The 26,035-nt window shown below is 36.5% G+C and overlaps 1 protein-coding gene across 7 annotated transcripts in view; it reads left to right on the top strand.

Annotated features, from left to right (window-relative positions):
- Positions 1-26,035, top strand: part of LOC108969839 (unconventional myosin-XVIIIa) — a 111,817-nt gene that overhangs the window by 62,391 nt on the left and 23,391 nt on the right. For 6 of the 7 annotated variants that reach the window (XM_018934834.1, XM_018934818.1, XM_018934826.1 and 3 more), the window contains 2 exons: positions 22,233-22,367; positions 23,554-23,781. In XM_018934834.1, the coding sequence (XP_018790379.1) occupies positions 22,233-22,367; positions 23,554-23,781 (363 nt within the window). Of the gene's footprint in view, positions 1-9,588; positions 13,032-22,232; positions 22,368-23,553; positions 23,782-26,035 lie in introns of those variants that run through there. The other variant, XM_018934855.1, reaches the window with a different exon arrangement.

The following is a 26,035-nucleotide window of genomic DNA, read 5'->3' as shown; positions in this document are numbered from 1 at the left end:
GCAAATCTTTCGTTCAGATTTCATGACTAGTATAACTATTTAAACTGCAATAGAAATACGTAAATTTTGAATCCTGAAAAATACGTTTTCCGGAGAATACAGTCGTACATTGCAAACAACGCGGTTTCCTTTCCAAAAATAAAAATCGAATAACGGACCAATATTGTTGTTTTTATACTCTCGCAACAAAGTTGCTAAAGTATTATAGTTTTGTTCACATAACGGTTGTTTGTAAGTCCTAAAACTAAAACAGTCAGATATAGGGTTATATATACCAAAGTGATCAGGGTGACGAGTAGAGTTGAAATCCGGATGTCTGTCTGTCCGTCCGTCCGTGCAAGCTGTAACTTGAGTAAAAATTGAGATATGATGAAACTTGGTACACGTCTTTCTTGGCTCCATAAGAAGGTTAAGTTCGAAGAHGGGMAAAAYCGGCCCACTGCCACGCCCACAAAATGGCGGAAACCGAAAACCTATAAAGTGTCATAACTAAGCCATAAATAAAGATATTAAAATGAAATTTGGCATAAAGGATCGCATTAGGGAGGGGCATATTTGTACGTAATTTTTTTGGAAAAGTGGGCGTGGCCCCGCCCCTACTAACTTTTTTGTACATATCTCGAAAACTACTATAGCTATGTCAACCAAACTGTATAAAGTCGTTTCTTTTAGGCATTTCCATATACAGTTCAAAAATGGAAGAAATCGGATAATAACCACGTCCACCTTCCATACAAAGGTTATGTTGAAAATCACTAAAAGTGCGTTAACCGACTAACAAAAAACGTCAGAAACACTAAATTTTACGGAAGAAATGTCAGAAGGAAGCGTCGCCCACGTATGGACCAAAAACCATATTTCAGGAACTACTCGACCGATTTCAATGAAATTCGGTATATACTATTTTCTTAACACCCTGATGACATGTACCAAATATGGGTGAAATCGGTTCACAACCACGCCTGAAATCTCGATTATCACTTTATCATGCGAGAGTATAAAATGTTTGGTGACACCCGAACTTAGCCCTTCCTTTTTTGTTTTTTTTTTGCGTTTGTAAATTTCAGGGACACGACTTCAGTCCGATTAGGCTGATTTTGATGGCAACTGCGATAGTCTGGTGACAAATTCTATCTTTCTTGAGCCGATGTAATGATTTTATGACTGCCACACTATTTTTGATTCGAATGATATGATGATTAACCTTAAGTATCATGTTCACTGGCTGTCAATTTCGTGGAATCCTATTTTGAAGCAGAGCTCCACATTATAACTTAAAAAGACGTTTAGAAACGTGATATCTCAGTTATTATAGTTTTTATGTGTTACAAAGAACTCACACGTAGGCATCTTCGAATAACAGTATTATACAAAACACATTTAAAACTTTGCGAAGACTACTTCTCAATCGCATTGTTGATTAAAATTCCTGGAATGAGGAAGTACGCGTTAACTGAGTCCTTAGAGCCTTAAATTGCAATTGTTAAGATCCTTTCTAAAATGAAAAACAGTAAAAGAGTTCGTGTTACAAAGAAGACAAAGCTTTTTCCATTGTACTTATGTTTATTATATACAACCCCTAGAAATATACTGCAGGCAATAAAATCTTCGAAAGAAATCATAAGATACTCCTTGTCACAACTTTTTTTACTCCCAATACAGCTGGTCAAAACTCACCGAAGGATCTCTTTGCAGAGCGATTCTTTGCAAGAGTGTATTCAAACGTTTCTAAAGCGTTCTTATTTTTATTTATTATTTTTCTTTGTTCTAGTTCCTTTTTATAAGTTGTTATAGATCACTAAATTAATTGATCGGTCTTCTTAAGTCATGTTATATCAGATCAGATTTCGTGCGCTTCAATAATTGTCACCAAGTTTTTCACAAAATTACTGGGTGCTACTTTCTTTAACTTTCGAACGCACTTAAAATTACAAGAGAAATAAGTAAATAAACGGGCAAAAGTTTTTATAAACTCCCCGTCCCTTGCATTTACATTTGTCATACGTCAGCCATAAGTATGTGTGCTTGTAACGCGTTAATGCGTGATTAAGCTTTGTAAACACTTACCTATACATACAAACCGATAAGCACATATTATCGATGTTTTGAGTTATGTGCCAGTGACTTTCACCCGAAAATGTCATTCGATCCAGCACAGAAGACACAACACGCACCAATCGACGCACGGACAAGCCAACCTGACAGCGCGCCTAGTGAGGAGAAGGGAGAGCGCGAGAACAACCAAACAACTTGTTGCTTTGCGACACCGTCATCAGTGAAACCATAAATTTGTTGCCCATCAATAAAACCACACAGAAATCAAATGTTGCAATTACACAAAAACAAAAACAACCATAACAACAACACATGAGAAAGTGATTATATGTAGTGAGTGTGAAAGAAAGTAAAACATAAATAATATAGAAATTGATAATGATAGTCCGTATCGCTAACAGTTACACGCACTTCAGTGTTAAAGGTAAAGTGGGTGGATACGGAACGCATTGGGTGGACAATAGATAATGCGTATGTCATGCAGTTTGGTCGTTGTTGTTGCTTGTGTGCATTTGAAGGATGGTCGCTTTGGCTTTTGAATTCGTGTGTTCAGTTATATGAGAAATTATGACTATGCAGTTTTGTTTCTCATTTTTAGGCTTTCCAAAGTCGGGTAGCACTCTCAATGTTGTTAGTTATAGAGCGACAACCGGGTCTACATAACTGAAATTTACTTGGAACTTTCTGGTTGAAATCTAAATTTCCATAAATTTTAATAAATTTTCCCCAATGGAGATAAATGTGAGGAGTAGTGCAGGTGTTTCCCTCCATAAAATAAGTCGAAAGGTTTTAAGCCATCGAATATAATTTCAATAAAATGTAAGCGGAATCGTTACGGCTAAACAGTTTAAGCTTTCTCTAACGGAATTGACTGAGAAGTAGACTTCAAAAGCAATTATTGTCCCTTAGTGCAAAAGAAATATGACTCTGTCTGAAAAGGAGGCAAATTGTACCCAACTGTCATTATCAGGTGTTCTAGGAATCTTATTGTAATTATAACTTTTCTCAGGCTGCATCAAATTATGGTTAGCTTGTTTATAGCAGTATTTGTGTCTAATTAGCTCTTTTACTAAGTGTTGTAGTGCTCCATGATAATTATTTTTTTTATTTTTTGAGAAAGTTTAGTTTTGGGTTGGAACATTATTTCTATAATCATCACGTGGTCACATCCCTGCCTAAAATTATGCAGTGCAAATTCTAATAGTAAGTATATACATATGTATAGTATTATAGAAACTGTCTCCCAATTTTTTTTTAGGGAGGTAAAGTTAACTCGAAGCTGTTGAAGCTCTCATTCGTATCAACCGTTATTAGAAGTTATTCAAACTCACTGCGAAAGCTCATTGGGTATACCACAGATCTCATGCTACTATTGATGAGCTTCTTCAGCAGTGTTTACCTACACAAACAACACGTTTACTATGCTGTACAGATGCAGCTGCAATATAAAATACTACAAAAAATATAACAAAGCGCTTAATTGACAGGTATACAATTGAAGCGCCAAGCGACCAACACTTGCCCTGCCGTAACGAGTCTCAATAATTATAAAGTAAAGTCTTGAGCTGAGTCTGTGAAAAAGCAACAAAAGCAAGAACAATAATTATATCATGCAACAGCCTACATAAGTGTGAAATTAGCGATCAGACGCGACAGCCAAGCAAATGCGAGTGGAAATGTTGTGATGGGTTCGCTGGCGATGACCACTTGCTGCCTGCATTTTGCGTCAAATTCTTTTTCTGTTTCTTCTTCGTTGCTCGTTGCCACAGTCGCTTTTATTAAAATGCACTCTCTTGACTCAGTGTATCAGATCTGTATTGATACAGATATTATTAGAAAAATTGTCGAAAGGCGAATATAGGTTGTTGCCACAACAGAAGTATTCGTTTAACCAGAATAAACTAAGATTTAAAAGCGTCTGGGATTGGAAATGTTTTGTGGCGCTACTACAACAACAGATCCTAAAATTACTTAAACTTGGTGCCAGTCTAAAAGAATGTAAGAATGCTGTTTCACTATTAAACAGTGTTGTATTCCTCAATAGGGTACATATAATATTTTCATCTTAACCTAAAATATGTTTGGTGCCACGTGGTGCGGCATGTAGGGCTCATCCCGCATAAAAAATTAATGGAAAAATGTACTTTAGTCTAGATGTCAGCGCTGATTGATTGTTGTACTGGCTAATTATGTTTATTGTTGTATTTGTAAAAAAATTCAAAATGTACAGTATATAAATATTTCTTGTATGTAAGTATGTTGCATGCATATATGTACATAAATATTTCTCTATACCACTTTTTATATACCACTATGTTTGCGTGCGCTTTTAACACGCTAACACGCTTAAAATGTTGCTGATGTTGTTTTTGTATTTTTTATGCTCACTGGTATTTAAACAATTCGCTTGGTTGAAGGTGTCACATGAAAAGTTCACCGTGACGTATACGCAACCTTCATTAAATGCCACGTTATGTGCAACATTATTGTACCTTCTGTTGTGTTTGTTGTTGTTGCTACATAAATATGCACTTCTGTACCAGCAGTTACACTCGGTTACCTCTGGTAATTGTTAAGCACTTGTTTCGAGCTTCTCAAGCCGACGGCATGAAATTTCCGATTACTTGAATAGCTGCCCACTGCAACACAATACTTTTAAGTATACTCTGACCAATGGTAATAATTAGCTTTGGACTCACGCTTAGTGAGTTGGCTGACCTGCTCATATACAAAATTTCATATATATTATATATATATATGGGAAAAACAGTACCCACATGCTGGTGGGGCTTTTAAACTACAAGGAACAGTGCAGGTCAGAGAGAAAAATTTGAGAAAAACATGATTTTAAACAAATTTGAAAAATGCATTTGGAACCAAGATGGAGGGGGGTGGGTCGGTCATCCCAGCAAAGACAGATTCAATGTACTTCAGACTCAAAGCTAGCTTTATTTTTTATGAATAGAATGCATGCATATAGTGCTGAAAGACTTTATTCTTCTTCTTCTTTACTGGCGGAGACACGCGATTACAGCCGTAGGTTACAATAGCGCGCCAGTTGTTTCTTCTTTTCGCTATTTGGCGCCAATTTCGAGATATCAAGTGCAACCAGGACCTTTTTCAACTGATCTCTCTAACAGAGTGGAGGTCTTCCTCTTCCACTACTTCCACCGACAAGTACAGAATCGAAAATTTTCAAAGCTGAGGTGTTCTGTTCCACCTAGACAATATGACCTAGCCAGCGCCGTTGACTTATATCAATGACGTCGTATATTAACGTACACCTCATCGCTCCATCGGCTATGGTATTCGCCGTTGGCAAAGCGCAAAGGAACATAAATCGTCCGCAGAGTAATTCTTTCAAAACTCGTAACGCCGACTCATCAGATGTTGTCATCGTCCTTGCATCTCACTATATTGTAGGACGGAAATAATGAGTGACTTATAGAGTTTGGTCTTTGTCCGTCGACAGAGAACTTTTCTTTTGAATTGCCTGCTCAGTCCAAAGAAGCGTCTATTGGCAAGACGGATTCTGCGAGGGATTTCAAGGTTGATGCTGTTTTTGTTGTTGTTTCCAAGATTTATTATATTCCAAGGAATAGATTGAAGAAGTCACATGATAAGGAGTCTCTTAACCGAAACCTCGCTTAGGATTGAACCGCTCGAAGAGGTCCTTCTCGATTCTGCGGAGGTATTTGTGTTGCTCAACGTCAGCTTTATCCGAAGCTGTTGTTTCTGTTTCATGGGGAGTGGTTTCTACGTGGCAGGTTCCAAACCCAGCGCACAATCTTGCTAGGCGAGTAGTATAGAATTTTACACACATCTATATAGTGAGCCGATTGTTTCAAGATCGACGAATTTGCTACATTTTTTTAATCGTAGCACAATGGTGAAATATCTCCCAATATTAAACAAAATTTTTTAGTGTGGCTAAGAGATTAAATTGAGTCGTAACTGTCCTCACTCAATCCATCATTACTGCCTTCACCTAAATCTAATTAAATTCTAACGCTTTCGTTTACGAACTAATTACGTAAAGATTGCAAGTACACAATGTGGCGCAATTATAAATTGTAAAAAGACCGAGGCAACCTTTGCTATTTTTAAAAATCCGATTAACAGAGCTATTTTACGTTATTTAACCACCCTGTATTAAGTACATGTAAACTTTTGTATAACAACAAATTAGCAGTATTGCTTACAATCCTTAGGAAGTTAAGGAACAAAAACAGTGGAAACACAAATAACTACCTTCAGTAAACAAAACAGACATCAAGGTGATTTGATTTAGGTATGTTTCTAACAATGTAAACTTGTGTAGGTTAACTGGTGTCAATCGATACAAAAACAAAAAGGAGTGCACAGTTCACACCGGAGTCATCGTGACATTGTCTGTTGCAACAATTTGCTGATGCCACCATTACTACCTAAATACTTACATATGGATTTGTTTTGTAGAAGCTTCAATCGGTAATCGGTGCAAACATATATTCCCTGTAGGAACAAAATTGGCTTGCGTCCAAGTCTGACAGATGTTTTATTCTATTTCAGTTGATTTTCCAGTTAGAAAACACCTAACTAATTACATTATTTAGATCGGACTACTATAGCTGCCATAAAAACTGAATCATCAAATTCATGTGCTTGTATGGAAAGCTTGTTTATTTGATGAGATATCTTCATGAAATTTGGTATGCATTTTTGCCAAAGGACTCACTATAATCCCCGAACACATTTTCTAGACCAGACCACTATGTAATATAACTGTCATACAAAGTGACCGAACAAAATTAAGTTCTTGTATGGAAATGTCTTTATTTATGTAAAGTATTCTAGTTCCGGTGCAACCGCAGTTAATGACTTATCTTGTTTTATAATAGATCAACATCAGAAAGTATTTATTATCCTTACATTCCCAATATCCAACTTATCCCCTTAAACCCTTATGTTATATTTGTTAATTCCCATGGTATAGTAAGTTCACACCACTCTCCATTTTCCACAGGGCTTGAAATATACCATCGTTGATGTAAGCAGTTAACGTTCATGCAACGTGGTTACCTCAAATGCGCCATTAATCTCATCGGGCAATTTTATGTGATGACAAAGCAATTTACCACTTAACTTGACTCGCCTCAACTTGACTCGACGACTTAACTTGGCTTTGCCTCAACGCGACTCTGGACTTGCATTGTGTATTGTTTGGGCGTCTGTTAGTTTGTTTCGCGTTTGTTGGATCTTTGGTGGGACTTTTGCTTGTCACTACCGCGCTCTACCATCCGTCGGCCGCCAAATGGGCGCATGAGTTGCATTTAATTGCATGTTTTTGCTTTTAATTTCACTTTGTGGCAGCCACTTACTCGTTGTACATAGTTATGCATAGGTGGCGTGCAACTGGCCATACTCAAAGGCCAGTCGATGTCTGCTGCTCATCGGTGGCTAGAAAAAGTGTGAAAAAGGTGCAATGACATGACACTTTTCATGTCGCTTATTATTAGCTACAGTTTTTCTTTCATTTTGTATTACACAAATTTGTTTAAATATGTGAGTAGCACATATGTATGTACACATGTATATACTCGTCATACATTTAAACTCAACATATTGATGTTAATAAGTGGTTTTGTTTTCTACAAATTGCTCTGATCTTTCTTCATTTATTTTTACTGCCTTTTTTTTAACTGGGTCTCCGTTGCCATTTTTGAAACACATTTGTTTTCATTTTCGATATTTGGAGTAATTTGAATTGTGTCGATGACAATGACCTTTTCTTCTTGTTTACCTGCATTTATACCAATCGAACGTTAGCCTGTGATGAAGATAATTTTTTAATGGCTTTGTTGCCATGGCTTAAGGGGTTCATATGCCTTCACTCAGGTAAAAATCAATTATTTCAATAATTTTTTTGTCATATGAAAAGTGAAATATTTTAGTCAAACTTTTTATAATTCCAAAAATACATATTTTACAAAAGAAGATTTTGTGAAAATTTCAAAACAAAATATTCAAAACTCGGCCTTTACCACGTCATTTCCGGCAGTCCCTCAGAAAAAAAGTGCCCCGCGTTGACAGCGGAACTTCCTAGCGGATCAACAAAAGTAAAAAAAATATGTATTTTAACTAAGCCCAAAAACCAGAATATGAATGAAGCAAAAAAGGAAAATTTGTTTTTACAAAAAAATGCGTATTTATTTGTAATTGAACAAAAAATCCTTCATTCAGGACCTACTACATTATATGTCGAAGACCTGTGTTCATCAGGAGCGGTTGAGTAGTTCGAGGGACATTTTGACAACCGACTTGGAAAACACATTTTCGAGAAAATCTTTTAAGTGACTATTTAGCTGAGCTCGCGTGCGCAATTTTTTTTACAAACAATTACTTGTATCAACTTGAGAATCTAGATAATTAAATAAGACAATAAAAACAATCTTTTTTTTTAAAGCCGTAAAATCCATGTAACCTCTTATGATATGAATATCTTCAATGATCCACGGTCAAGGTGCATCGTCTTCGTAAACTTCACAAATCCCTTTTTTTACACAAAAATTTCAAAATATAGCGTGCTCACTATTTTCACTCATTTTTGAATAGCTGGAACTTTTTTCAACTTTTCCGAATTTATTTTTTTTGTTAAATGAAGCTTAAAAGCTCACCATTTCTATAGTGTTGAATGGTATGACACAATGTGATTGATAGCACTGTAGATATACGACTGTAACGACATCTATTGACAAAATACGAAAATACTTTTGCGACTACCTAATGTTTTATATAGACTTTCGATAGACTTGTCAAAAAAACACAAATAGCTTTAAAACACTTATTTTTTATGCACTAAACAAGGGTTAAGTAAGTCGCATGCACCTTCTTTGTTATGCTGCATAATTGTCCACTGTGTTGACAGCTCACAATCACTGCAGTAATGCAACCTGCATTTACATACTTTCGTTTCGCGCCGTGCTGGCTTCAGGTTCGAATCAAACCCAGCTGCAACAGCAAAACATGTTGCTTATAAGATAAAATTCGTATTTTTTCCATTTGTGTGTGGCTAAATGTGAGCACGGATATATCATTTTCATTTTATACACAGCCAATAAGCATTTCACGCTTTTACGCATCGTCAACGGCACGGTTGCGCATGTTTAAGTCGAGCTTGCGCTAACAGACAGACGACGCCGGACATGCGAAGACACGGCAGAGCAACATTGAAAACGATACCAAACCAGCAACGATAGTTCGACAATCATGCTTATTGCTGCCACTTGCTGCGACGACTCCACAATTGTTGTGACTCAACGAGCGGTTGTTGCTGCTATTGTACGCAAGCTCATGAAGGAAAGTGTTGAAGACTCACCAACTCGCTGACTTGCGTTGATGGTGTTGACGATAATGACAATTAAGCTACCAACAACGACGAAGACAAACTTAATTGCAGTCGTGTTTGCGTTGGAGCTTCTGTTTATTTATTATTGTTGTAATTGGTTGACGTTCGTTCGTTTCGTTGGTTGGTCGCTCGTTTAGTGGTGGCTCATCAGTTATGCGGCACGGTGAAGAAATTTAGTTGCGCGCTGAACGTGAACGAAAACGATCGACGGTTAAACGGACGCGGATTCAATTAGGAAAAAATATACAAAAAAGAAAGCAAAACTAAACGAAACGAAGTGAATAATAAAAGAAAATAGAAAAATTAAAAAACAAAACAGTTATAGATGCAACAAGCGCAAGCGTTGATTAGCGCAAATGGACTCTTAATGTCTACGCACACAATGATCGCCGAAGTGGCAGACAGTCACTGATATCACGAGTACGCCGCTTATTTTCATGTGTCAATAGCCGACAGGCGCCAGCTTGACATTTTCCAAGTGAATAAGTGAAAGAGAATAGTAAAAGTAAAAGTGAAAAAGTGTTGCGCCTGCACACCAAGGAACTGCAACTGAAAGCAAGTAATAATGTGTTAATAATCGGCCCTTTCGCTTGAACTGTTATCGTCGACCTTTTTATAGCTTGAACTGTAAGACCCTTATCCATAAACCCTACTTAAAGAATAAGACATGGATAAATCACATACCGATACTGCAATACCACCAAAACCTGGCTCCCCGACCGCCTCCCATGCATCATCCGTCGCTTCATTTGGCAGCGGTCACAAGACGCATGGCGTGCAGAAGTTCTGTTCAAAAATCCGGCATAAAATCGAGGATAATATAGCGCCGCGTCTGACAGGTAAACTCTACAAATCGCAGAAGCATTCTATATCGATGAGCTCGCTCAGTATTGGGGATTCGACTAGCGGCAAGTATACGAACATCAGTAAACAGTCGACTTTACCTTCCCTTCCTCAAAAGATGGAACAACAGCAAACAGGTACAACTTCTGCACACCGTCGTCTCACTGGCATGTTGAAGCATCAACGCCAACGCATCACAAAGTCAACGAAGACGGTCAGTAAGCGTGAAATCTCAGCGCCTATCGGTGAGGTCGCGACTAATTCGGGCATAATTTGTCCAGCACTGCTGGAAAAGGGTGGTTTGGTGGACGGTGGTCACGCGCAGGATCTTACAACACTTGCTGGTTCACCCACTGAGGGTGCTGGCTATGTGGATAGCGATGAAGAATATCAGCAGTTAAGCTTGAATTTGACGAAACAATCGTTGGAAGATGAAATCTTCGAGGAGCTCGAGAAGGCCGCACATGATGAAACGAAATTGAGTGCAGTTTTAAAGAACTTCGATCGTCTAATAATCGACTACAACGACAATCCAGCAGTAAGCGCAGTGTCAAAGACAGGGCCACGTCTTGAATGCGATGTAGCGGTGGTTGAGGCGGCAGCCGCAGCACAACTGGAGCTCTTGGAACTAGAGCCGCCAGTCGCTTTCGCCGATTATAGCGGCGATAAGCAGAGTGAAGGAACTGTATTGGAGGACAAGGAGGCTCTATTCGAGCCCGTTGAAACCAACGTGGACGCAGCTAAAGTGTCAACTACGTCTGAAGTGCTTAAAAGTGGGGCATTAATGCAATATTCGAACACAACGCAGGAGTCCAAAGATTTGTATCCTACTAAAGATATCAAGGATACCGCAGCTGAGAGCAGTGTTGCCGCTGCGAACAATGCCGACAGCGCATTGAGAACGACATCTATCAGTGAAATCAGCACTGTCGCTGCGAAAGTTACTGAGGATCCCATGACACCGCCACAGCCGCCTGTGCGTCCTAAGCGCTTGGAAAAATCCAAATCATCCCTGGCTCTACCCAGACGTAATGTCTATCAGTCGCCAGACACTCCGACGCTACGCAATATACGTTACGCGCTAGCTACACGTGTACGCTCCAAATCCGTGTGGGAGCTGACACCCACCACGGCAGCGGCTGCGACCAATAGCAAAATTCCGGTTTTTATAGCATTACCGTTACAGAAACGTAGTAATAGCTTCTGCAGCGCTTCCTTAACGGAAATGATTGGCAAGCAGAAGCTGGTCGATAATAAGAATTTAACAGCTATGAAGTCTGTTGTGACACATAACAGTAAAGATTCCACAGTTACGCCAACCAACCAACGACGTCAACTGACTAAGGACGCCCGTTCTGCATCCGCGCTTTCGTTGTCAAGTAAATCACGCTCGCGCTCACTTTCCATCAATCGTATTCAGCAGCCATTGCAGTCAACCCCACAATTGCCAACGCAAAACCAACCGACAACTGGTCAACGTGCCAAATGCAAGTCATTGTCTGGTGAAAAATTGACGCGCAGCAATTCACGCCTACAAATAGAGAGAACCAAATCTTCAATTGGTTTTAACTCTAGCACACTTGGCATAAATGCGACTCCACGGCGCGCACCCTCCACCAGCAGCTTGAACAGCAGTCAGAGCAGCGGAAGTGTGTCGCGTGTCGCCAACCGTAGCACAACAGCGGAACGCAAGATGCAGCGTAGTCGCGATGAGCTATTGGACAAGTGCCTGGAGAAGGGTCAGGAAATTTTGCGCAAAGTGGAATCGATAAACGCGAAAGTTAACGTGCGTAAGACACCAATTGCCACGACACTCAAGTCGCATGCCGGCAAAGCAACGGCTGCGAAGGCGCCGCCAACCGGGCAAACCAAACGTGCTGCTACAACGTCTACGAAAGCCGCGTTGGCCAGCGCACGTACGAAAGTGAAAACAGCTGCCAGCGGTAGTGCAGCGTTGACAGGTAAAATTACGAAAGATGCGTGTGATGGCACTTTGCGCCGCACAACTACCAACAAAACCGCCGCCGCTCCTCCAGCGGTGAGTGCCACGAAACAGTTGAATTATGCGAATGAGGAGAAAGTGCCGCAACCGCAGCTGGAGTTCTGCAAAATAATACCGCCCGTATTGGGTGAGACATCCGATAAGCACACCGAATTATTGGTTAATGTGGTGCAGGCAAAGTTGAATGCGCCTACCGCCACACAACAGCTGTCGCAGCAACAGCAGACAGCGACAAATAATACGCGAGAACAGCAAGAGTTTGAAATAGCAGACGCCTACAAACCAACATTGCATTCAAGTGCGCCCATCGAAAAGCTAATCGGCGCAAATACATCGCAACACAACAACGAATCAGACTCAGATGACTCCGGACACATTTCGAATGAGAATGACACAACTATTCACACCTTATCCACTTCCACCACCTCCAGTGTGAGCCTGTGTGAATCCGATATTATTGAGGAGGAGCGTTCCACATTCCAGGCAGTGTCGCCTGACAACAATGCATACAACTCCGATGCAATCCCGACCTCTATGCAAACGAAAACTACCAAAGTCTCGGAGCTCCTTCAAAAATTCGAACAGCAATCACAAGCTTCTGCACATATGACTTTTAGCAAGGCAATCGTGCGTGCGACTAATAGCAACCCTAGTAAAGTCTGCACTGCTACACGCGTCGCTCAACTCGAGGCCGTGCAATGCATACAAACTCAAGTGGAGTTTTATCCCACCTACAGCAAAGAGGTAACTATCCGCCTGCTTTAGTGCAGCAATTGAATTCTGTGAAGCAAATTCCTGCAATGAAGCGCAGCAAACGAACGAAATTTTGTTATAACCGAATATTCCAACCAACAACCAAACATCCGCCACATCCTTTAACCCAATAGTAGTTAAGCTCTACTCTTCTGGTAAAATTGGTGCATTTAAATATTAAATATAAGTATTTTTTTTTATATTTTTCTATATGGTGTTTGGTTTTGGCTAAGTAAACGTCCAAATCATGTAGTTTTTGCATTCTTATTACTCTTAACTTTCTTACATTATTTTTTATTGCTAAAGCATTTGTTAATCGCTATATAATATTTTATACTTGTATTTACTTTATAAGTAAACTGTCACAAATTATTGTTTCTTTTTTTAATTTCCTATGCTCTAATAAAATACTGTAATAAATAATAAACCGCAAATTGTTTTCTTTCACCTCCAATGTAGCTGCTCTTAGTTGTTCTTTCTCTCAGTTTCCCTCCTCTTTCTGAATTTTTAGTGTTCGTAGTACAATATTGTAATATTTACTTGATTATTAGTTGAAAATGTTATTGTTTTTATTATTTTGGTTCGATACCCAAAAATCTCTTTAATATTATTTTTCCCTGGTTTGTTTTATTATGGGTAGTCTTTTGGTTATTCTATTGGTAGTTTAGAGTAAATTCATATAAAATTACCAAAGTGCTCGTTATGGTTCCCTTAAATATCACAAATTCCTTTCAATTCTGTTCCTATTGTATAAATACCGAAGGAACTGGGAACAATTCGTCCTAACTCAATTAAAAAATTATTATTTTTATATGAAGATTACAAACAATATATAAAATTGGCTAACCCATAAAAGAAATAATCTTATCCAAAGGCTGATCGCTTTCCGAGCATTTTTATTACGTTTCTATTTGTCTGGGTTTGAGCTTCTATTTTTTTATATCGATGCAATAAATTTCCGGTGTGGAAGTTTTTACACGTTTTTGTTTTGTTGTCGTTCAAGCGGCAAAAAGTCAAGTAGGCAACCATCTGCTGAATACAAATTTTGTATCCTTTTTGGTAAAGTAGACCCAACTTTCATGAGCATCGCTATAATTTTTGGAATGGGGTTTCAGTAAAATCAAAAAACCTTTGAACCTTATCTCTCCATCCATGTTTTGGTTTTCATTGACAATTTCACCTTCTCCAAAGAAAAGTATTCAATTGCAGGTTTTAGAAAAGAATCTAATCATATTTAGACGCTTTCAGTTCTATAATATCAAAAATGGCTGCTTCCTCGATTTTGAGCGAATCGGAGGGCGGATTTCTTCGATCCCAAGCGGTGGTAAAGTTGCCGTTTACGGTTCATAAATCGCAGAATGTTGATTAGAGGTGTGCAAAAGTGTTTGCTATAGTGGCCGAACCTCGACAGCTAATGTTAAACACCCTGAGGGTTTTTCTGGAAAAAAGCGTGTCACAGTGTCCATCATTCGTCCACAAGTGTCTTTAAAATTGCAGCTGTTTCCAATTATATATTTATTAGAGAGGCAAAGTACCATATAACGAAGTTCGTTCTACAACGGTTCACTGGCACCAAAAAATCAAATGGCAACCCGCTTTTGCAAAAGACTCGCTGAACAGCAGAAAGCATGCACAAACATCGCCAAACAAAGCGTGATTTGCATTAGAAATCCACATATGACTTTGGACCTACCCTAACTCCACAAACTATTGCTACATAGTGCTCATCATAAAATCAAAGCAACCCAAAAGTTTACGGTAAATGCATTGTTAATGACAAATTGTATTGTTGCTGCTGTTGTTGGCTCATGCCATTCGCTTGAAATGCACATTGCAACACACAAAATGAATTTGCTTGACCTAATCGCTTACTTTTACCGCCGAATTCGTCGTAAAGCGGCAACCGTCGGTATGTGGGTGGGGTGGAGTAGAAAAAAAACAGACAGTAGTGTATACATATGAACTTACTATGTGTATGTGAGTATATTCATACAAACATACGCTGTGCACTGCAAGCGGAAACACTAAAAATGTTGTTTTTGTTGTCATTTTACAGCTATTGAGTTGCATTGTTTTAGCGCAACATTGTGTGAGCTTTCCTTTAGACTGGGTACACTAGCTAACTTCTCTGTTTCCTAGTGTCTTTGTTGTTTTCTAGCTACTTTCATTACGCGCCGCATGCGCATGCGCGACATGCGTTGATACGTCAGGGTATACTTACACAGGTGTGTTGTGCGTTGTGTGATTTTTGCCACGATTGTCAGTGAGGCGGCTGCTTGTTTATGTTTTTGCTTAGTGTTTTTGTAGTATTAGCTGTTCTACGCTGACAACTTGTGAAGCAATTGAATTTTCACTAGCAAATTGTTGGAAAAAATAGCTCAAAAACAAAGTAACTTTCATTTCATATCGCTTCATATCTTTATTAAAATGCTGTATACGCCCGCATAATACTCGTAAATATGTTGTCCATATGTATGTGCATATGTATGCATAATTGTACGTGATATGCATTGTTTTAATTAGCATATCGACAATACAAGTGGTTGTGACCTGAAATCGAGCGTATTAAGCATATCGCCGCAATTTAGTTTCTAATTTGCTGATAAATTAATATTTTCTTTCTTTTAATTATTTTGTATGTCCGCTCATGAAGCTACATGGCTGCGAAAGCAGTAGAAAAGTGTTGTATTCCAGAGTGTTGATTTTATTTTATTTTTATGATTTAAAAACTGAGGTCAATGTAAGGGTTTAAAATCTGTAATGTAAAGAATTTTGAGCTTTAATTACGATCATGGGAAAATATGGGTTGCTGTACGTTTCCAACCTCCTTTAATACTCTACTGTTCTCTAGAGTAAAACATTTGCATATAATTCAAATAATTCTTATGTCATTTCACGATGTAGCTTAACGTTCTAGTCAAGTAAGCATAATAACCTAACATATTTATAAAGAAAATGAAGATCATGAAAGGTCTTGAAAAGCGTTGTCTCCTTATTTTTCTTGTTACCATAATACCGTTTTGACAGTGCCTCACCGCAAGACTTAGGATCGAACACAGTCTCCTAACAAAATTTTTGGAACTTTTTCTATTTTTTAGCACCTCTACTTGAGAGGAGAGTTGTTAATCCAATATATGTAATATACTTATCTCAACTATCTGATGTAGAAATTTGGTTATATTGTTTATTGCTTAGTGAAGCTGACCATTTGCTATATAGGCAATGTTTAATTTACCATTATTTGTTTTTCATGCTTTTTCGAACGCAGGAAATAGTTACAAATAAATTTTATTAAAATAATTGGATAAATTTGTAATTATATATATAGTACATACTTCTCGGCGATATACAATTATATTCTTTTTTATTTATTTGTGAATGTAAATGTGAATGTAATGTGTATGAACTAAAAGCGTCGCACTCAGCAAGATCTCGTAGTTGGCATTATTCACCCAGCCACCTGCAATTTTGCTCTACATATTCTTGCATGGATGTATGTATACGTATGTATGTATACATGTACGAGTGTATAGTATAGTATATGCATCTTCCTTATTATCACCTTTTGTCTTGTCACGTTCCTCCATAGATGTTGCACTTGAAATCCTTCCCTAACTGATTACGAAATAACCATTCAAGCTGGATCTTGTGCACGCTTGCTCGCAAGGCCTCAAACAAAAATCATTAAAAAAAACTACATTTTAATTCACAGTATTTTTTTCTGCCTCAAAGCGTAACGGTACGTGACTTGTGTGCAATCGATGGTTACGCCTTTTGCTCTACTTCTACGCCGCTTTGATTATCTTGAGCCGAATTTACTTGCTTACAAATATGTATTTGGATTACTCACTACCCACAGATGTTATGCCAACATGGTTGTCTACCCCTCAACTTGCATCTATTCTCTTTCGCTTTCCATACCCTCGAGATCGCTACTGCCCTGTGATCTTTACTAGAACCCGCATTTGTTTTGGCGATGATGATGAGTGAAGACATGGTTAAAGTTTGCCCACCACAGGTGTTCAAATTGGTTTTAGTTGTAGTCTCCTTTTGTTTCATTTTGCTACATTTTATTCTACGTATGTATTTAAAAACTTCCTCTTATGACGACATTGTGTGGTGTTATGGGGGTAAACTGTCTTTATACATTTTTTGAGCTTGCAATAATGTAAGAAAATATCAATTTTTTGTCGTGACAAATGGTGACTCATGAACGTGCGAAAAGTTTATTTGAGTCGGACGTGGTGCATAGAGTTTGTTAAGGGAAGAGAATAATGAATACAAAGATAATTTTCATTAAAATAATATAATTTTTATTTATTTTTCGTGTATTCTTCCTTTGTTGTTAATGCCAAAATCTTCATCGAAAATATTTTAAGACCTTATGAAAAGTTCCTTTTGAAAATTTTCAAACCTTATGTTACGCTTGTATTAGAGATTTGTCTGTAAATATGAAATTTCTAATCGTAGTCAGTTAAATTTCATTCAAAGTGCTTAGTAGTACACCAAAGCGCCCTTAAAGTTCACAACCTCGTGAACTCTTTTCTATTCAAAAATGTCTTTGAAATTTCTCGGCGCATTGTGGAAGACAAGCGCCATAGATGAAGTTATCTGTCATTTGAAATCAGCTAAATAGGAGCATAGGACAGTCCAGCCTCTCAGCAGCTAAATGTGCGAGTCTGGCCTTCACTAAGCAGATTCTTCTTTCAGAGAATTCAGCTTGCAATTAACTAAATCCGCCTGCTATCATCATCGCCATTCCAATTAGACTATACAAATAATTGTATGATAATAAAATCTGTGAAATGGCTAGATTTGGACCGTAGCAAGCAAAGCTCAGCGCTACTAAAAGCGATTGTAAATCAAACGGCGAATGAAAAGGAAAATGAAAATGAATCTGCTCAAGTGGAAATAAATATTATAGGTTTCGCATAAAATGTCCATCCATCCGCAATAAAAAGTTTAGCAAGACTCGTGCATAGAGGGCGTGAGCCCTTTTATTATTATACCGTAAACAGGTTTCCGATTACACCGCCGGGGTAATGACATTCAACGATAGACTAGCGATAATTAATGCAAAACAAAGCAGAGCAGTGTTGTGGCATCCACGTAGGAGCCGCCAGAGAGTTGTCTATCTGCACTATTTCCATTTAACTATTCTGTTGTAGTTGTTGTGTGTAGTTATGTCAAACATGTGCCTGCTGGTATCAGCGTTAATAGCTTACCAGCTGACAATAAAATAGTCCATCTATCTGCAATACCATACATATTGCGAATACTTGCAGATATATGTGAGGACAAGGGAAGTTAGTTGAATCAGTGAGGTCTTGAAAATAATAAAGTTTTGATTGGAGAGCTGTTTTTGTTCCAAAGCCGTTCGTGCTCCCTGTTTTACGAGATCTGGGCAAGATTCTTCAGGGCACTCAATATAGATGTTACTCTTGGTATTGTTTTACTACAATAGCTTAATTCACTTGCCGCTTAGACATGTTTTAGATATATTTAAAATACCGTGGTCAAAACCATAAAATTTTTTAATTGATTTTTTGAGAGATTCTATATTGCATTTATGCTTTATAACAATGTTGAAATTCTATAGTGCTTTTAAGTAGATATGTCCGTTGCTCTTTTGCATCCCATATTTTGTCGTACCTCTACAGAAAACTTTAAACTTTTAAAACATTTTTTAGCGCCTTTTAATATACATACGAGGAATTTTATTAGAATACTGAATTAAATATGGATCCATTATTAGAGATCAAGCACGAATCAAAGTAGTAAACAGAGTTTAGGTTTCAGCTTCACTTAAATCACCGTCAAGATTCAAGTCAAGTACTGGGCGGTCATTAAAATGAGATATGTATGTCTTAGAGAGTTTCAATCTCAGTCTGCTCTTTGCCTCATTACATTCAATTAATATATTAGTTATGTATATCTGTCATACCAACCTGCTGGAATCGTTGTTCAACCTCTCATAAAGTTTTTGGAAAACACTTTTCGAGCATATAATTTATACTTTCTCTGGTTTCGCTCAATTTTTTTTTTTTTTTTTTTTTTTTTTTTTTTTTTTTTTTTTTTTTTTTTTTTTTTTTTTTTTTTTTTTTTTTTTTTTTTTTGTTTTTGTAACAAAAAAGAGTTCTAGCGGTAAAACTGGAATACTTAGAAACCACTTTGAGGATAAGCCTTAATCTCACAATACACTTCCTACTCTTACAAAGAGCAATAAAGCACAATACACAATAAAGTGAGAAGCCTACAATTAGTAGAAATAGCAACAAGTTGTTTTTGATTGTCAAAACCTTGAAGAGCGGCGAATAGAACAAATACCTCGCATAGGCCAATAGAGATAGCACGTAAAATGTTACACCATTATATTTGGGTATTCAAATTCTCTTTTTTTCCTAGTTTTCTTCTGCCATTATTTTGGTTTATTAGAACTTCTCACAGCAGAGATTACAATAACTTCTACCGGAATATAGAAACAGAAACTGATAACTCGAAGTTGCAGCGTTGCATTTAGAGTTCCAAACTCATCAAACTACCCTCGTACAAGCTTAAATTTCCTCTGAATCCGCACTATTTGTTATTGCTGCACTTAAGATTATACAATTGGCCTTTGAGACACTACAACAACAAAATGTTTATACATACATGTGAATGTTGCTGAACTTCGCCATCACATCCTTATTTGTTATTATCGCAGCATCAACATAAAATCATCGCTTTAAGTCGTTATGTGTCGAGTAAGACTCGTTGACTGCACCGACGATCGGGCGATCGATTGCTTAGCCGGTTGGCGGGTTGGTTGACTCGTTTTTGTGCTTGCAAGTATTTATGCCCTACGCGTTTATTACTTAATAACTCGTTGCATTTTCACTATAAATTTATTTTTTAATTATTTACATAAAACATGCGAGTATGCTTGTAGGCATGTATGTATGTATGTGGCTTTGTGAGTTTTAATGCCTTTGCGCCTTTTGCGCTGCCTTTGATGATAAATGCGGATTTGTCGTTTAGGGCTTCTTCAAATCTATTGTCAGTTAAGTACTACTCACACATGTATGCAAACATACGACACACATGCATATGTAGTATATATGTATGTATATAGAAACTTATAATTTTTATTAATTCGCAGGTATTTTAATTACTCGATTGTTTGGCTTTCCATTTTGTTGCTTTTGTTGTTTAAATTTCCTGCTCTTTCGTATAAATTTTGATTGGCGTTTGAGTGTTTCGCGTATAATAAGCGCAGCTACATATTTGTTTGTGGCTACTTTGGTCTTACCGTTTGATCGACCCATCGATCAAATCCGGCCAACTTTCTCATGCCGCTTTTGGCAGCGTTGCCAACAACTATATATTTACATACGAACATGCCGGTAGACACGCATGCCCGCGAGCATATAATATGCACATGTATGTATGTTTGTGTGCATATTTTCATGCTTGCCGCCACATTACATCACCCATTATTGGGTGTGTTATTTATTTAAATTATATGTATACTCTTTTAATTATGTTGTTTATTTGTTTTATTTTCACTTACTCTTACTCTCCGTTTTCGGATGTAAGCTGTTACATCATTAGCGACCTGCGATCGACAACCGCACGAACCTTCTGTTAGGTGCATACGAGTGTTTACGCTGAATACCCTGCATTCAGTGAAAACTTGGGATGAAATATTTGTTTGTTTACTTTTTGTGCCATGAAATTCGATGTTTTTCACTATTATAAGCCAATTTGCTTTGCACCTGATCATATAAATGAGCATCACCTGTTGGCTTATCGTATTTGGGGTAAACTTAACATGGTTATTACATTGATTTATGTTAATGTACAGATTTATTGACTCTTAAGTGTTATCAGTAGTAACTTTAAGTCGCATGAAGGTATCCCTTTGACATAATTATCAAAAGTGTTTTAATGCTCTAGTGTCTAGTTAAGTGTGTTCTAAGTCTAATGTATCAAACTTCCTGAACTAATTAGTATATTTGATTGCCAACTTTCCGAAAAATATGCTGTGAAAGCAATAATAAAGTTAATCAGTTGAATTTAGTTCTTTTCTACTCAATCACTAATTTATTCTGCCAGTATATGTAAGTTATATGAGACGTTTGTTCGATTCGTCAACCGCCCAGTTTTGGTCATTCCAAGAAAGAGAATTATTTTTTCAAAATCGTTTGAAAATAACCATTTGCACTATTCTTGAAATACATATATATTTGAAAACTTTTTGTAGAGCCACTTTTAAGTCTCCTGTTTACAAATGTACGATTGTAGTATATAACCCTGGTGTTGCAATCTGGCAACTGACAACTTGGTTGTAAAGTACATACTCAGAACGTTTTGACATACTGCTACTTGTGTTGTTTACAGTAAATTTAAATATTCATCTTGGCCAAAAATGAAATTAACTCGCAAACGCTTTCACTCGATTATTTTTCATAATTTTCGGTGTGGATTATCTTAGCAACAATGCATCGAAGGACTTCATTAAATTTTTGATGATGAAGCTTCATCAGTTACCAGTTTTTATCGATGGTATGGTAAATGCAATCGAGGTCGCAGATCACTGCTAGGGAGATTTCATGAAGGACGCTAGACCTTCAGTTATTTTTCCGGAAACTATAGATGCTGTGAGCAAACTAGCATTACCAGATCATCATGTGACCTAGAGGTAGGCGCAACTATAGGTATTAGCAGGAACAGCATACATTCAAAATTGCATATACATTTGAATGTAAAAAATATTTGCTCATTGTGGGGAACACGCCATTTGTCGATCGCCAAAAAAAAAAATGCTCGTTTCGATTGTTCGGGAGAGGTGTTATAACATACCGGTGTTTCGAAACAAAAATATTAAATATAATTTTTTTCTTAATTTCATGAATTTCGAAAAGAAAATTTTAGAGCGCATTCACATATTCACACAAACAATTTACGTTTGTAAAATGACAAATTCATATAAAATCTTTCCATAGGAAAATGTTGGAACCCCATTTTTATTGCATCATCGCATAGTTCTTATGATCATTTCCAAAGAAATTCGAATGAAACACTTTCCTGATGTGTATTTGCAATTACATGCTATGAATTTGTTTCCATTTTTCACATCTTCACATATACTCTTTTATCTATTTTGCCACGTATAAATTTGTAATTTTTCTTTTTTTTTTTTCTTCATTGCAGATTTTATTCCGTTCTGGTGTTCTGAGTGAATTGGAGGCGAAACGTGATGAACTGTTGTCGGATCGCATCATACAGTTGCAGGCTTATTGCCGCGGCTATTTGGCACGTAAACAGGTGGCACGCCGACGCGTACAGGTGGGTGTGGTCGTTATGATGAAATTTAATTGCTGCAGTTTACACTACACACTCCTGTAGTGTTTGTATGTAGCAATTATTTTCTCAATTTATATGCGCTTTCAACTACTTTACAATGTATTTCGTAAAGAAAATATTATTTCTTTTACTTATTTTTCTGCTGTTGGTATCATTTGCCTTTATATAAGACCTTGGACATTTATTAGGAGACATCTTTTGACTATATTAATAGAGTACACTTCTAAAAATTAAGCGCTCGGCCTGAAATTGTGGAGATTTACAGTGAAATACTGAAAAAGGAATCAAATTTTTACGAGTAATGAGGGGTCATTTTGTGGTTGTTGTTTCGGTAGTATATAATATTCCCCTAATCGTTTTTGGGAATGATATGGAGTTAACAACCCAAGGCTGAATGTAAATCTGCGTTCTGTTTACAGGGAACCGACTTTCGAGAGAACAACCAATAATTCTCTTTTTATTTAACAATTTACATAATCCGGTAGAGGACACTTTTTTATCGCTAAATCCTTAACAGACGAAAATAACTTCGATAAAAATAATAAGCTTAATATTACTGTTATCGATTGAGTTACCTTGAATTAGATGATCACTTGTGCATATGTACTGTGTACATCGTTTAAGCCCTTCCTCCAAGCTCAGGTAGATATGTAATTGTTGCTGGGCATTAATATTAATTAAAATGCATTCCGCGTTGCACGTTGCTGCTTATTGATTTGTTGGTGATACTCGTGCGCTTATGATGCAGCCACTTGTTAATATGGCACAACAGTAACAAATACTGTGTATTATAGGTAAAATATGTGCAACAAAAACAACAGTGATCAAACTAGTTAGTGATACTTGGCAGTTTGTTAGTTGTCAGCTTTGGCGAATACATTGCTGACACTCTGTCATAAATCTAGCGATGTACATGCCATATCAATGCATACCTATGTATATGCACGTAAATATGCATACATACATACATACATTTCCTGTTTAAAAGTATGTCCATTGCCACATTTTTATAGTTATGCATTTTATAATCGCAAAGCAATTTTTGCAATCTAAAATATTTTTGAAATCACTTGCAACTTTATTGTTATTGTAATATTTCCATTGTTATTAAGTACATTAATTTTTATGCATTTACGCTATTATTGTTGTTGTCATTTGTTTTTACTAGGAGCTGGCCGTACGTTGCATACAACGTAACGTCAAAGCGTTTCTCGCCGTTCGTGATTGGCCTTGGTGGCGCCTCTTGGTGCGTGTTACGCCTCTGCTAAATGTCCACCGTACCGAGGAGCAATTGAAATCGGCGAACGAGGAATTGGCAATGCTGCGTGCCAAATTGGAGAAAATCGAAAACGATCGCAACGAATTGAAGACTGAAAATCAGAAATTGGAAGCGAAGGTGAGTGAAAGGAGTGTTTATTGGTTTCGATTAAGTGATGATAATAAACATATACATATGTACACCTGTATACATGTGATTTATAAAGTTACTAAAATTGGTACAAACTGATTTTGTAATGATTCAATTTGTATCCATACTGTATGCCCAGGACTCTTAGTCTTGAAATAGTTTCTGCTTTTTTTGAATAGCTGAACTTGATTTCAAATCACCGTGCTAATCAAATTAATTTCAAGTCTAAACAAGTTCACGAAGTTATAATATTCGTTTAATGCTTATATGATATCTCAATATTCTGTGGTGGAGATTGCTTAACACCTTTTATCTGTCTGTATTGCTTTTATTGCTAAAATGAGTAGTGACGTTTCGTTTGAAAGTAAATACTCGAGTACTTCTTCCAGACAATCTCTTGTAATAAGTAAGTTACAGTAAATTCTTTGTGACGCTATATTCGACACATTTAATGAGTACCGGCAATCGAAACGTTATCGGATCAACGCCAAGAAGTAATAATATTTTTTCTAGATGAAAACGCTGTTTAAAAATTCTCAAAATATTAAATTTTTTCTTAAATCATAAACAAACAGGGATAAATATCAGTAAAAAAAAAAACAATATATATATTTTTTTAATTGTACATAATTTTATTTCTGCTTACTTGTGTGCAGATTGCATATTCAGAGCGCACAATGGAATGCTCGGTTGCATAAATTTGCACATAATACCACAATTTAATTTATTGTTATTGTAGTCGCTATAAATTCTATTATTGAAGAATACATACTATACACATACAATATTTATACGAAAACAAAAAAATGCACTTGAGCCACGCAATAGCTTCAGAGAACAATGTGCCAGTCAAAAAATATTATGCATTTGACAGCATTTAAATTTTTATCTGAATTTAATTTTGTTTTTTTTTTGCAATCTTTTGAAATATTTTTGTTATTTTTTGTGAATATTTGTGTAATCTTTTTGCGAACATTTGTCTATGTACTTATTGCGATTTTTTTTAATTTTTCCGAAATTTTAATGTTAAAATTTTTTACAATAATAAAAACAATTATTTTTAGATTTTCTAAATCTTCGCACTTTCAGTTTTATTGCCAATGTGTTTAAATTCACGCAATGCTATAAATGTATGTTGCTTTTGTTGTTATGCCAATGCAAATTCTTTTGCGGGCCTTTCACTTTAGGCCATGCCGTTCGCACTTTGTTATGGCGGCTAATCAAAATGAATAAAATATGTGCAAAAATAAGTGAAACYGAAATAAATAAATTGTCGAATGAGAAATGTGTGAAATGAACTTGCGGGCATTTGCCACTCTGCTATGATTACAGTTACACGCAATTAATTATATTATTTTGCATTTTGTTTAGGAATTCGCAAGCAAAAATAATGCATTTTTTCGTTTCAAAAATTCCAAAAATTCAAAAAATGTAATAATTAGCTGCTACAATGTGTTCAATTTTCGGTGAATAGAAAGTTTTTATTATTTTGATTTTTTGGTTAACATGTCATATTTTTGTTATTTCGTTTATTTAACTATTTTACATATGTATACTACTTTATAAATTTAACATATTTTTTTGTGTTATTTAGTTGGTCCGTGCATGTTTTATATTTAAAGATTAAAAAAAAAATAGATTCAAAATATTTCTGAACATTTTCAAAATTTAAAACATTTATGCAATAACATCTGCTCCATGCTAATGTCAGCATCAATTAAACTCAAATTTAAATATATATTTTATTTTTATTTTTTTKTTGTTGTCTTTTTGGCAAAACAGTGCAATAAATCAAATCTTTAAAAAATGTATACTGAATATTATTACTTTACAAATACACACGGATGTATATATTAGAGATTCTGCATTTTAAGGTCTTTAAAGAAATTGTGCGAACAACCATGAACTAATTTCAGACAAATACTGAATAACAATGCAGTAATATATACATACATATTTGTGGTATATAATGGGTTTTTGTTTACATTTAAAACTTGCACATGTTGTTACTTAATAAATAAGTGGAAATGTACATTTTTCGTATAAGCGAACAATTAAAATTTTTTGTTTGAAAGTGCAAAACAAACATATTTTTGATAACATTGCTTGCCATAGCATAGTACAACACACGATTTTTCTATTTGTTTCCCGCACTGGCATTATTTCTACGTAAACAGTGGCGCCACTTGGTTTTTCATACAGGAATGTCATATAATGTTTTTATACAATTAACCGAAAGTAT

The sequence above is a fragment of the Bactrocera latifrons genome, unplaced genomic scaffold, assembly GCF_001853355.1.
Source record: "Bactrocera latifrons isolate USDA-ARS-PBARC rearing strain unplaced genomic scaffold, ASM185335v1 scaffold_106, whole genome shotgun sequence".
In the NCBI taxonomy this organism is placed as follows: domain Eukaryota; kingdom Metazoa; phylum Arthropoda; class Insecta; order Diptera; family Tephritidae; genus Bactrocera; species Bactrocera latifrons.
Note: the sequence above shows the minus strand (reverse complement) of the source record. Positions and strands in the feature narration are given on the sequence as shown.